Below are 12,662 nucleotides of genomic sequence, written 5' to 3'. Positions count from 1 at the left end.
CCGTTACTCTGTGACCGTACAGCAACCTGACAGTAATTGCTCATTAAACCGTCCACAGAGCTTCCTAATAACGCAGAGAAATTAAGACTCGGGTGGAAGAACAGGTCAAATTTTAAAATCCATGATATCTCGGTTGTGTAGCTGAACTACCAAGTACAGCTAGATTAATATAGATCCTCATGAGATCTGTGCACTGTGGTAATTCTAAATCCTTCCTTGTCAAAAGAAACCATCGATGGACAGTCTGGGATATGTCTTTGAGGAGACATCAGGGTCAGTCGCATGTATTGTGCGTTTAGCGAAAGTCAGAAGCCAATTTACCTTAGAAGTGAAAGATCTGTGTGCAACTACATATTAAATTGTGTGATTTACACGGTGATTTTAGCAATTTAAGGAGATGGTCTCATCTTACTGTGGAATTTTGCGTTTTTGTTTCCAGTTTTGGAAGCCATATATTAAAAAATTAAGATTTCCAGAGCACGTTGAATACCTTTTTTGATGCTAATCTGTACTCCCACAGCATGTATCCTGGGCTGGAATATCATATAAGATCATTCTTTTCAAAAATCCTTCCCCACGACTCAGTCTGTTCAGTTTGCATTGCCACGTTACACATGCTCTTACATGTTTATATTTCCAACTTCGTAAAAATACAGGCTCTTTTATCTTTAAATGATAACATAACAAAACATTCCTAGTGCACTAGCACAACCTTACTCTCAAGAGTGTCTAAAAGAAAAAAAAAAAAAAAAAAGGAAATGTGTAAAACGTACTGTGATCCTTCTGTTACAATCTTAATCTTCTCCATGTTTTATCATACATTCACTGTGTTGTGTCCAGTAAGATTTCGGTAGGTAGTGTTAGTTTGCTGTGTGAAGCAGTTACGTTGGCCTGTGGTGCTGATGGTTGTTGAAATGTAAGCGTGCCTCAAATACTGCGCATCTTCACAGAGGAAAAAAGCATACCCAGACGCATACCACATATGGTCACATGGAGGGGAAAAAACCCCACAAACCAACCAAAACAACAAAACAGTTGTGAAGTAAAAGAGGCTATCCAGAAAAATGTTGCTTCAAGACTCGGTAACCCAGTATGTTTCCATTCAAAAGATTTTGTCGCCATCTGGCTTTTCAGAAGAGAGAGATTAATGTTATTAATGCGGATTAAGCAGTTTGGTTTTTTGCTGTTTTCATTCCATTTATGAACCTTCAGTGTCTTCACAACCAGAATATCTTTCTTCATTTGATGTTTCTGTTTCACACTAGATCTCTGCATTGGCTTCTCCCCTTCTGCATACCTTTAAAACTGCTCCTTTATCCCTTCTGCTGCATTATTGAACGTGGCTTACTTCACGAGCTCTGCCGCAGCCTCTCTTCCTCTAGAGCAGGAACGGTCCAAACACCAAACACCGTCTGTGTCTCCCCCTTTCCTTGCTTGTGCCTTAGACATCCTTCCTACTGTGTTCACCAGAATTCGGGGACTTTCACCTGCCCTCTTTCTCCTGTACTTACTGTTACATTTCCTGTAAGCTGTCTAGGATGGGCACAATCATCTATCTACTTCTGCTGTTGTTTACACACATAAATGTGTTACATAGGTAAATTCCACTGACACCTAATTTAAATATTATCTGTCCCTTGAGCTGATTTATAAATGAGACAACAGATACAGGTCCTTTTGTGCATTGGTTTCTGCTAGCTCAGAAGAGAGTTGTTATTCAGTACACTCTTAAAAAACCAAAGCAACATGTGACTGTCTGTGTTAAATATACTGCAAGTAGCAAACACATGATCTAGTCGTTGCCACATATCCTCTATTGCTTAACAGTAACACCTAAAAATGCTTACTGAAAAAAGGCTAAACAAAACACAGTTATTGGAGTCTTGAGCCGAAAATATTTTCAACGAAGGAATAAATAAACTTTGGCAGAGAAAGTCCTTGAGATTATTTTATTTGGCTATCACCTATGTTGAACAATAAAAATTAAACATATCCCGAAATAAAAGATCTTCAGCTGTAGAAAGAGACACAATGTACTGACCAGCTTCTTTTCAGTTCTGTGAGACTTCCCAGCTTGCTAACAAAAGCGCCCTCGCATTTTGGCATTTCATCATGTTTATTAGCTGAGGTGTCAATGCTAGTACTTCTGCATGTCATACTGTAATGTCACGCCGGAGAGGATCAACAGTCTCATATTTTACATGCCTTTTATGCAAAAATACTTGGTTTATTCTGGTTCTGTTTTCAATTATGCCAAGCAGGTTCCTGGGTAGAACTCCACTTCAGCAGCAATGGAAATGGCAGTGGAAACACTGTCACTCCGACGAGCCAAGAACAAGTACCTGCCTCTATTTCTATTCACAATGGTGACATGGAGAAAATACTCCTTGATGCTCAACATGAATCTGGAAGAAGCAGTTCAAGAGAAAGTTCACATTGCGACAGGTAAACAAAATGCAAATTGTAAGCAAAGTAAAGGTCACTATTACACAAAGCCGTGTTTACGCAGAAGAGGCAAAGACAAACACAGAAATGCTTACATATGTGTGTGTGTATATACGTATGCACATGCATATACACACATGCAGAGAGGAGGAGATAGGAAAATTTCATATTTAAAAGATTGGTATTTAAATACTAGAGTAATGCTTGGGTAGAAGTCCTGAAACCAGAAAGCAGTTACAGGGGAGAGGACTCTAGAAGAGTTCTCACATCTCATGAAGATACCATCTTGGGGTTTTGGTGTATCCTGATAAAGAAGTCCAGCAGCTGAACTTCCCACGGATATGCTGCTTGTGTACAGGCAACAGCCTTGTTCTAGTAAATAAAATACTCTGGAGCCGTGTGTGGCTGTCATTCTGAAGGATCAGTCCTTGTGCAAGCAGCGTCAGTGCTGTTCTTAAGAGCATATAGTGCTGCTAACACTGCTGCCTGGAACAGGAATGTCAGAGGAAGGTGATAAAAAGCAACTTGTGTTTTGTAACAAGGTACATCAGTTAGTACTTCTTAGGTAATTGCTAAAGAATTGTCCTATATCTAGTTTACAAAACATAACCGATTTCTAGGAGTATAACACAACAAAACAACTGACATCTGATGCAAATTGCCAGTCAGTGTTCTTAATTAATTTATTTGATTTTTGATGGGCTGTGAAGTCTGCAGCCTAAAGTTTATTTAAAAAAAAAAAAAAAAAAAAGGAACTACAGGACTCAAAATAGACAGCAGGATGCAGAACTTCCTAGTCTTATCTGTCTAGTTTGAATTCAAACCAAACCCCACTTTTATTCATCATCTGCTGCCCATTGTTATTTAGTAAGTAACATGGGTCAAATCATACAGCCTCACAGGCATAACCCTGCACTGCTGAAAAACAGCCCTATGCAGCAAACTTCTTGGTAGATTGTTAGAAAATCAAAGATTAATTGAATTTGATGCCTGGATTATATCACCCATTGGCAGATTAATGTCTTAAGTTATGGTCAGGGCACTATAGGTCTTTGGGAGAACTGTGTATATAAGCATCAAGGGCACTATAGGTCTTTGGGAGAACTGTGTATATAAGCATCATTGACTAGCTTTTCGTTCATACCATAAACAATGTCATAAAAAATTTAGTGAGTTTTTTTCTTACTTGCGTTTCTCTTTTTATCAAGCCCTCCTCGTTCCCAGACACCTCAGGACAGTCACAGAGCTTTGGAAATAGAGAGTCACAGCAGTGGAGAAAAGAATAGCTTTCAGGTAAAAATCTCATTTTGCTTTGGGAGAAAGAATTTCTTACTCTCATTGTTTGAAAATCAGCATTAGGAAATAAAAGGTGAAGCTGCTAATGTAGAGACTTAAATAACTTGGTAACTTAGAATAATCTTTGCAGAATCAGGCTTTGTATATTTGTATCTGACCTGCACTTTTTTTTTTTTTTTTTAATCTGTAACCTGGGATTTTTCAGAAGGATTTAAGTGCCTAATCTATTGTCTTTTAAAATGGCTGGGTTCTCAAATGCCACTTTCCAGCCACAAGTTGAAAAGGCCAACCTTCAGATCCTACAAGTAGCTTTTAGGAAAAAAGGTAATCCAGAAGATAACCGCTAGTGTAGAATTCAAGAGAGCTGGAGTCAGCACCTTGCTAGGCCTCCAACTTCTGGTGATCTCGAGACGTGTTCTCTATCATGGTTTCTCTTGTCCTGTGAAGTGGGCATTATTCTTCTCTGCTCAATAGGTCGATTGTGATGTAAGTCTAACAGATTGTGAGACCATTGGATTTTACGTTAAGATGTATAGGAAATGCATCAATAGGGTGGGTATATATATGGCTATATAGGTGAACATTAATGTTCTGTGGACAACTTATCATGCAGAAGTTTCCTCTTCCCCCTTTGACTGTCAACTTGGTACATTTCATGCATCCCCCACAGTGAAATTTTACTCAAATGCACTACCACCAGTGCATTATGAATTTAAAAAGTGAATTTGACAGCAGCAAGAATTTCTAGTCACTTAAATGTGACAGCCAATAACATACATTTTCAAAGCGCTGCCATAGCTTTATGATTCCATTTTGTTTTAACAGCTAGTACTTAGCATTTCTACATGCTGCTTTCAAAAACTCACTGTTATTTCTCGTTTCATTTTGTACAGTTGTTTACATACTGACAAAGTAAATTAGTAAATACATTTCAGAAAAGAGTGGGGAGAAAGGATACTGTATATTAACCATTTTTTATCAATATATAGCTTATTGCATGATAACAGGCTGAAATCTTGTCTTCACTGTAATTAGATACTAGCTTTAATATGAAAAAAATTACTTATAAAACATTTTGAGGAGTGAAGTATTAAAAGTATTTAAGTAAATTTCCCTGCTCTTCCAGAGACTTGCTGTATTATCTTGGGTAAATCACTCTCCCTGCACTGTTTACATACAAAGAGATACTATTTTCTCATTAAATTGAAGTATATTCCGTGCCTGTGACTAATTCTTACGGGGTTAGCAGTCAGCAATTAGAAATCAAGATTATATTTCACTTGGGGCCTCTGCATGAAAAGAAATAGCAATGTATGATAAACTGGCAAAAGTTACCAGCACTAACAGTTACTCATGCTCCAATGTGCAATGTTATTTCTTTAATTCTAGGAAGAACTCAGGACCCTTGCATTTTACTTCAAAAAAACTGATTTCTTCCATCACTTCCTGTTTTCAATTACTATTGTTTATCATCTGTAGCTGAGTGCGTGCTGGGTGTTATCACCTCGGGGTGTCCTTGATTTCCTTGGCTGTCTGTATTAGTTCATGGATTATCTTTTTCTACCCAGTGTTACGAACTTTTTAAAACAAAGTCTATGTGTTCGCTCTTTGTACAGTATTTAACCTTATGGTATTTCAACTTCATACAGTTTCTAAATTATACAGCTGTATCAATAATACATAGTTTTAATCAGTTCTCAAAATTACATGAAATGTGCCTGGTCCCATTGCCTCTTCTTTTATCTGACACTCTCCCCATCATCTCTACAAGTCCTACAGGAATCTAGCTGAATGAATTACCACCTTTAGGTTAGCTAAATACATTACTGGAAATTAATTATTTCTACTTTATATTTCCAGAAAACCCTTCATATGTTTAAAGATCATTATTTAGACTTTGAGAACAAATAATCAAAAGTCAGAAAACCATCAGAATTAAAGTTGCCTGGACAATTTTATTTCCATTCTTAAGCGTGTATGTATGCATATATAGCTATTTTAATTCTATGATCAGATACTATTTTTATCACAAGACTTTGGCTCCATTTAATGCACATGTATTAAGCAAGAAACTATATTCTTATTCAGCATTGATGCTGTAATTCACTTGAAAACAAAGCCACTGTTTGGTTTTTTTTTTTCCTGCACGGATGTGTGCAGATAGACCTGGGCTCACTTCACCGGTATTCCCAATACTGGCCCAAAAGCCAGGTAGCTTTACGAGACTAGAATTAGTTTCACTTGGCTTGTATTAGCTTGATCAAGGATCTTCAGATAAGTATGACCTCCATCCAGTTTTGAACGCAGGCAAAAAGTTTCCTCTGCTTAATGTCAATCAGATGTGTGAACTGGAGATATTTTCAGATCCTATATGTAAGGATTAAATGCAGGGCTCTGGCATTTTATTTCCAGGGTAGTCTTTACTTAAGCAAATACGGGATATGGATATGGGATATGGTCTTTTCCATTCACATCCTGCTCTGAGGACAGATCTCCCTCCTCCCCCTGCCTTTACCTAGGGTCTAAATACTTCAATAGAAGTGATGTGGAGAGTCCACAGTGGGAAGAGAAGGGAGCTTCAGAGGTAGTCTAGCATACGGTCTTAGATGCAGAACAGGAGCTTTGTTTTGCAGTACTAACTCCTACCTATCCCAGTTCTGAGTGCTGTTGATAATGGCTCTTTGTTTCAGTCTGAAGAAGATTTTCTTGAAAGGAGGAGAGAAGTAGAAAGGCTCCTGAAGAAGAATGCAGATTGGATATGGGATTGGTCCAGCAGGCCGGAGAACATCCCACCGAAGTGAGTGCTGTCAGTGTTTCTGGATGAACTCAGATGCAGCTTTTACTTCCACAGGTCTAAATACGTACCTGTTAATACTGTGATTGTGTTTTCTTCCTCAAAACTAGGGAATTCCTTTTTAAACACCCCAGGCGCACAGCTACTCTCAGCATGAGAAATACCAGTGTAATGAAGAAAGGGGGGATATTCTCAGCGGAATTTTTGAAGGTTTTTCTTCCATCTCTGCTTCTTTCTCATTTGCTTGCCATTGGACTAGGGTAAGTTTAAATGAGAAAAAAAAAAAAGGTAGATTTTTTTACCTGTTTTCTCTGAAGCCTAATTCTGGCTCCCAATTCCCTCTTTCTCTAAAAGATGAGTGATACACATTTCTCCATAGAAGGGGGATAGGTAGTTATTCAGGAAGTGCTTTCTACTTGTCTGCTTGTGGCATTGCTGAATGTATCAAGTTTTCCTTTTCTGCTTTCCTCACTAGTTGAGAATTTTTCAAAATAATTGAGGGGCAGTGAAATTAGGAGTTATATATATGAACTATAGTTATAGTTACACAATACTTGGTTCCATTGGAGATATGACTTTTAATCTCACAACTAATTGCAAAGGAAAAAGATACTATTTAATATATTTTAAAATTCCACTCACACCTGGGAGAAACGGGGGACACCAAACAAAACAGGAATTGGTTTTCTTTAGATGATTTAGGGGTTAGATGATCCTTCTTTAAAAACAGCTACAGGACACAGACTAAAGGGAAGAGAACAAATGCCTTTTAGTCAGGATCAGAGTTTGCCTGCGCCTAAGCATGGCAGATTCCTTGATACCGGCAAAGAATGCTGGGAATCCAGGCATGTCTGGCCGCTCTCCCATCAGAGTACGCTGTGCCACAGGGGAGCGCTTAAGGGAGAAGTCAGACGCGTTCTGGGGTGACAACTGTTTCCCAAGGAACCTGCCGCTAGCCCTGGTCTTTCTCTGCTCACTCCCTTGCATAAGTCCTGAACCTTATCAAGGCTACGAAAGTTGGGAGTGAGGAGATGCAGGAGATAGAGGGGGAGAGGAGGACTCTGCGCAGCTGCAGTGACTGGAAGGAGGGAGGGACAGCCCAAATCATCTGTGGTCCCTGCGGTATGCATCATTTTGGATGGATGAAGGCATAGGTTATCTTCCTGTAGAACATCAAGATCTCAGTCACATGATACTGTAAAAGTAGCATGATGCTAATTTAACTCCTTCCAAAATTAAAATGAGTAACTGCACAAGATAGAATAAAAGCCTCATGGAATTTTCCTTTCAAAATAAACACAAGTTTGGTGATTTATGTACTTTTGTCCTGGTCACTTCCACCACTGCTGCAAATTTGCATCGTTCCAGTTCCATAATGAGTGAGTAACAAAGACACATCTTCAGAAAGTGCTTAATGTAGTATCAGTAAAACAGTTACACTTCAAAATAATCATTTCTTTAAGCTACAAAAAGTACGTGAATAGAAGATGCAATGTAGGGCAGCTGTGAAATAATGACCAGAGAAATAGTGAGAAGTACATGGAAATGACAGTAAATGAGAGGTTAACAAATTTCAGAGGTGTTTAGTAAGTGGAAAAACTTAAGATAACAAAAGGAAAAAGGAGTAAAACATCTGACTTGGAGACCTCCTGAAGCAGTGTGTTCTTGCTAACCCTGTACTTATCTCCGACTCCTGAAACTGAACAGCTTACACAGAATTATTCGGTCTTAGAACTCAGGGAGTGTTATTAGACAAGGGTACGCACAAAGTTACTAGCAACTGAAAACTGAGTTTCATAGCAGTCACATGATTTGCCTGCTTAATTGTACCTGGCCTGTTCCTGCTGGAAACTAAATAACTAGTAACCTGATGAGAAAAAAGTGTTCCTTACGTGCTGTACATTCTTTTTGAAATGAAATGCAGCACTCGCCAACCATATGTTCTTGGTCCTCAGGATCTACATTGGAAGACGCCTTACGACCACAGCTTCAAGCAGCACATTTTAAAGGCACCTGAAATCCAGTTTCAAAGCAAAGAAAATACTTGTCTGGGAATACAGGAGGTGAACAGCAGAAACGTCTGAGCTAGCGGTGACTACGTGATCAGTGTGTACTTGTTCTGTAAATGTTGTGTTCCTAGTTTCGTAAGAATGGGAAAAGAGACACTAAAGCTAATATATCATCTATAGTCTTCTGGATCAATTCGTAGAGCTTGTTTCAGATGCATTAGCATCTGTTATATTGCTTTGTAGTGAAGTATCTTTGAAAATTAAAAGAATTTGATGTTTAAAAACAATCCTAGCTTTAATATAGCAATTGTGATTCAGCTAGGTACTCATCTAAACTGCTGTTTCTTTATACTTCATAGATGTGAATATTTGTCACTGCTGCTGTAATCACGACAATAAGAGATTAGCCCAAAACAATGTGTGGCCTTATGTATCATATATGGGAACGCAGAGGAGCTTTTGCCTCTCAAGGCAGTTTCTTCCTTACATAGATTTTTGCTTCGCTCTCTTTCACGTATGTGAGAGATGTGAAATGTTGAGAGACACTGGGAGTCAGCTGGAAGAAATTAGCATGTGAGTGAAACTGCCATCAGTTTTTACTAGTTCAGAGTGTGATGCACAACAGCCTGAATTAAAATTTGGACTTTAGTGCCTAATAAATAGCTTCTTTTGCAAAGATATTTATTTAACTCCCCGATTAATAGAAGTTTCTTCCGTTGTATCTACTTGCAAACTATTGCTTTTTATCTGTAAAATAATAAACTTGCATCTTACATTTGTCTCATCCTTGTATAGATTTAAAAAAGGGTTGCTTATTTGTTTTTACTAATGGAATGCCTTTTCATTCAGTGATTTTACCTTATTTAATGAGAAGAAAATGAATGTTTGCCAAAATATCATGTTTTGTATATTTAAATAAAAAGGTTCCCTGTGGATTCTGAGTTTTCTCATTCCTTTTTCTCTAATAATCGTTGAAAGTGGATGACAAGGCTGTCTTCAAACAACAGTTGCACACTCTTTACTTGCGTAACTGACAAATAAGTAAAAGTTTCTGTAGAAAATGACTTCATTGCTTATTCTTAAACCTGAATATGGCTAAGCTGTCAAGCAGAAGTCACTCAGTAAACAGAAACTCATTGAACTTGCAAATACATGTTCTACTTTGTACCATTGTCATAATTTAAAAATAAATTTGCTTTCTGCATTATTTTTGTCCTTATGTAGCAGTACTGACTTATTCTTCTGTGCCTGAAACAGAACCTGTAAAAAATGTGGTTTGTGGGCACCTCGTCATACCGTGTGAGCCAAGTCCTGCCGTCACCAGCATCACGGCAGCTGTGGGGCCAGATGCTGCTGCGCAGCCCAGCGCACGTGTGTCACCTGCCACGGCAGTAAATCACTTCTTCTCACTCTCATGAATTCAATTACACACCTTTCACAGGAGGACCAGGATCTCTTGGGGTTTTTTTTTACTGTATGTACAATAAAAAGTGGATTTATAGAATTATTTTAATTTCTGAATAGTATTTCCCATATGTGAAATCGGACAGTTTTTTTTAATCTGACTACAGTTGGAGTTTCCACCAAAACAGTATTAAACACATTGGTATCAGAATTACTATTAGATGAACTGCTTCTCCCACTTTGAAAAAGCAAGGGTTTTTTATACCATTGCATCCAAATTTACATAAAAGATCCCTTATAAATACTGCTAAAACCCCAACAACTTACCCAACGTTCCTTGAATTACAGCAGGTAGCGTGGGGTATTCTGCGAGCTCCAGCATGTGCACACATTCACGTTTCACTTAACTTTTCCTTTTTCATTTGTGTTAGGTATTTCTTGTTTTCACTGAAAGTGAAGATACGCCAACTGCACTGGAAGTTCCGTGGGTAATATTCTGTTACAACTGGTATTTTAACAAAGATTCACAGAAACTGTTAAAGGCATCTTAGAATTACACTGAGGTAATACTCGCTTGAATACTCCCGTTGTGTATTGCAAAATGCGATTGTATGAAGGTATCTGTTGTGAACAAAGGAACTACATCGGTTCATTATTCTTTTCTCCTTTCTCTTTCTAACACAGAAGCAAAGAAATCCTGTATGGACGGAACAGAGTTACCCCCCTGAAAGACTTGCGAAGTAGATGTTGTTAACGTTCTTGCAGTGGCTGGAAACCCTCCGTCCCAGGCTGGAGCCTGAATGCTGAAAGCGAAGGTGGGATCGGAAGCAGCAAACCGAAACAGCCCAGTGCAGCCCTACCTGCGTCACCTTTCTTGTTACGCTTTCATGTCCTATGTAACTGTTACCACAGATTATAGGCGTAAAATGAAAAAAAAGTTCTGTACATTTAAACCATGCTATTTGCATCTTTATCATTACCAGCACCTTGACAAGTGGCATATCTATTACCTCTCACAGCTGCTGAGAAAACATTTCTAATCTACATGCTGCTTTGATTTGAAATGAGAAGTGGTTTATGTTACAGTGTCCCTTTTTTTAATTACTATTCCATCAGCTCCACCATCCCTTGGGATCACGCAGAGGAGTATATCAGCCTTTACAACGTTGGTCTCGGGCAGTGTGGTGCCCTGCCCAGCAGGTCGTCGCCGCCCAGATAAAACCCTCGCTCGCTGCCGAACGTTCACTAAAATCGTTGTGGTCAAACTGGAGCAAACGGTTCGAGACAGGAACAGGGAGAAGGAAGGCGGCAGAAAAGTCCTCTCGGTCTCTCATTCCACAAACATTCGCAGATGGTCAACTTTTTTTTCAGATTAGGCACAATGAATGAGGATTTTAGAGGTAGTTACACACTTCATTCTTACTCATTCTTAATTTACATTGATTTTAATTAGAATTACATGCATAATTATCTCTTGAGGATCTGATCCGATGTCCTTGATCTTGCAGTGGATGAGTATAGTTTCAACAGAGCTTTTCAGTGCATATGTGCAAGCGTGTGCTACTTTTCCTAAACCTATCAAGCAGAAGTATTTTGTTCATTTTTCAGTTATTACAGAAAATAGAAGGTAATACATACAGATACTTGTTTTGCAGATAATCTGGACCGTGCTCGCTATTTCATCAAGAATGCAGCAGCAAGGTGTACTCTGGGATCCTAATTGCTGTACTCAGGTTGCGGAGCGCTGACTTACGCAAGTATCATACAGCCATTAGCACTACATTTACGCACATTTTTAGGATCATCATTCGGAAAACAGCATATTCAACCCGCTATCCACCATATTTCTATGACATGCCCAAGGTGTCGGTTACCCATTTCAGAAAAAAACAATGTGTGAAACACCTAAAACAATCATCAGATGGGCAACTTCTGAATCAGAGGTTTATGTCTATAGCAGCAAACTCTTAGGCTGCCCTGACCCAAGCTGAAATGGTGTACACGTAATAATTATTTTTAACATGATTGAAAGAAGCAAAGTTAATTAAAAAAAAAAACCAAAACAACCTAGTCATCATGGTGCCATTAAACTAGCAAAATATTTGACATTATCACCCAATTATTGCTCAAGGCATTCTTATAGAGCTTGCTCGTCTTCCCAGGCTCCATCCGTGGAGATGGGGATCGTCCCCCAGCCCACACAGCAGCCTCCAGTGAGCTGCTGCCAGAGCCGCTCGAACAGCCAGGAGGTGGAAACCCTTCGAGAAAGAAACCCAACCCACAGCCCCTAGGTTTTATGTGGTGATGCAGGGGTAATCGTGGGCACAGGAGAACACCCCTCGCCTCCCTCCTGCAATTCCAGGCCAGGGCAGTTCCATGGGAAGGTCCTTGCACGCCTGCCAGGCAGTCTGGAACGTTACTTCATTTTAGATACAGCCTTTGGGCAGGGTACAAGACAAGGACCTTTGTTTAAAAGCTTGATAGAAACAATTTCTCTGACTTTTGAGCCTGAAAATAGGTTCTAGCACATAACACATCAGATTAGTCTGAAGGACGGCCACCTGACAGGAGAAGTCACAGACCGCACAGAACAGTGCCCTGCGTAGCTTACGCTCATGGACGCCCGTTCTGCAACCAGTGTGAGTCTGGGTGAGGGCTGGAGCACGCCGGCTCCCAGCCGCGACTCCCGCCCCCCCCGCGAGGCCTGCTCTTCA

At 39.4% G+C, this 12,662-nt stretch overlaps 1 protein-coding gene across 1 annotated transcript; it reads left to right on the top strand.

Annotated features, from left to right (window-relative positions):
- Positions 1–2,261: 2,261 nt before the first annotated feature.
- Positions 2,262–8,542, top strand: BNIP3 (BCL2/adenovirus E1B 19kDa interacting protein 3; the record flags this gene model as incomplete). The annotated part of the gene is made up of 5 exons (XM_009585892.1): positions 2,262–2,445; positions 3,654–3,738; positions 6,432–6,538; positions 6,646–6,795; positions 8,491–8,542. Coding segments are annotated over 5 exons (578 nt in total), but the record flags the coding sequence as incomplete, so codon positions are not given.
- Between the last annotated feature and the right edge of the window lie 4,120 nt (positions 8,543–12,662).

The sequence above is a fragment of the Fulmarus glacialis genome, unplaced genomic scaffold (assembly GCF_000690835.1).
Source record: "Fulmarus glacialis isolate BGI_N327 unplaced genomic scaffold, ASM69083v1 scaffold8289, whole genome shotgun sequence".
NCBI classification, from domain to species: Eukaryota; Metazoa; Chordata; class Aves; order Procellariiformes; family Procellariidae; genus Fulmarus; species Fulmarus glacialis.
Note: the sequence above shows the minus strand (reverse complement) of the source record. Positions and strands in the feature narration are given on the sequence as shown.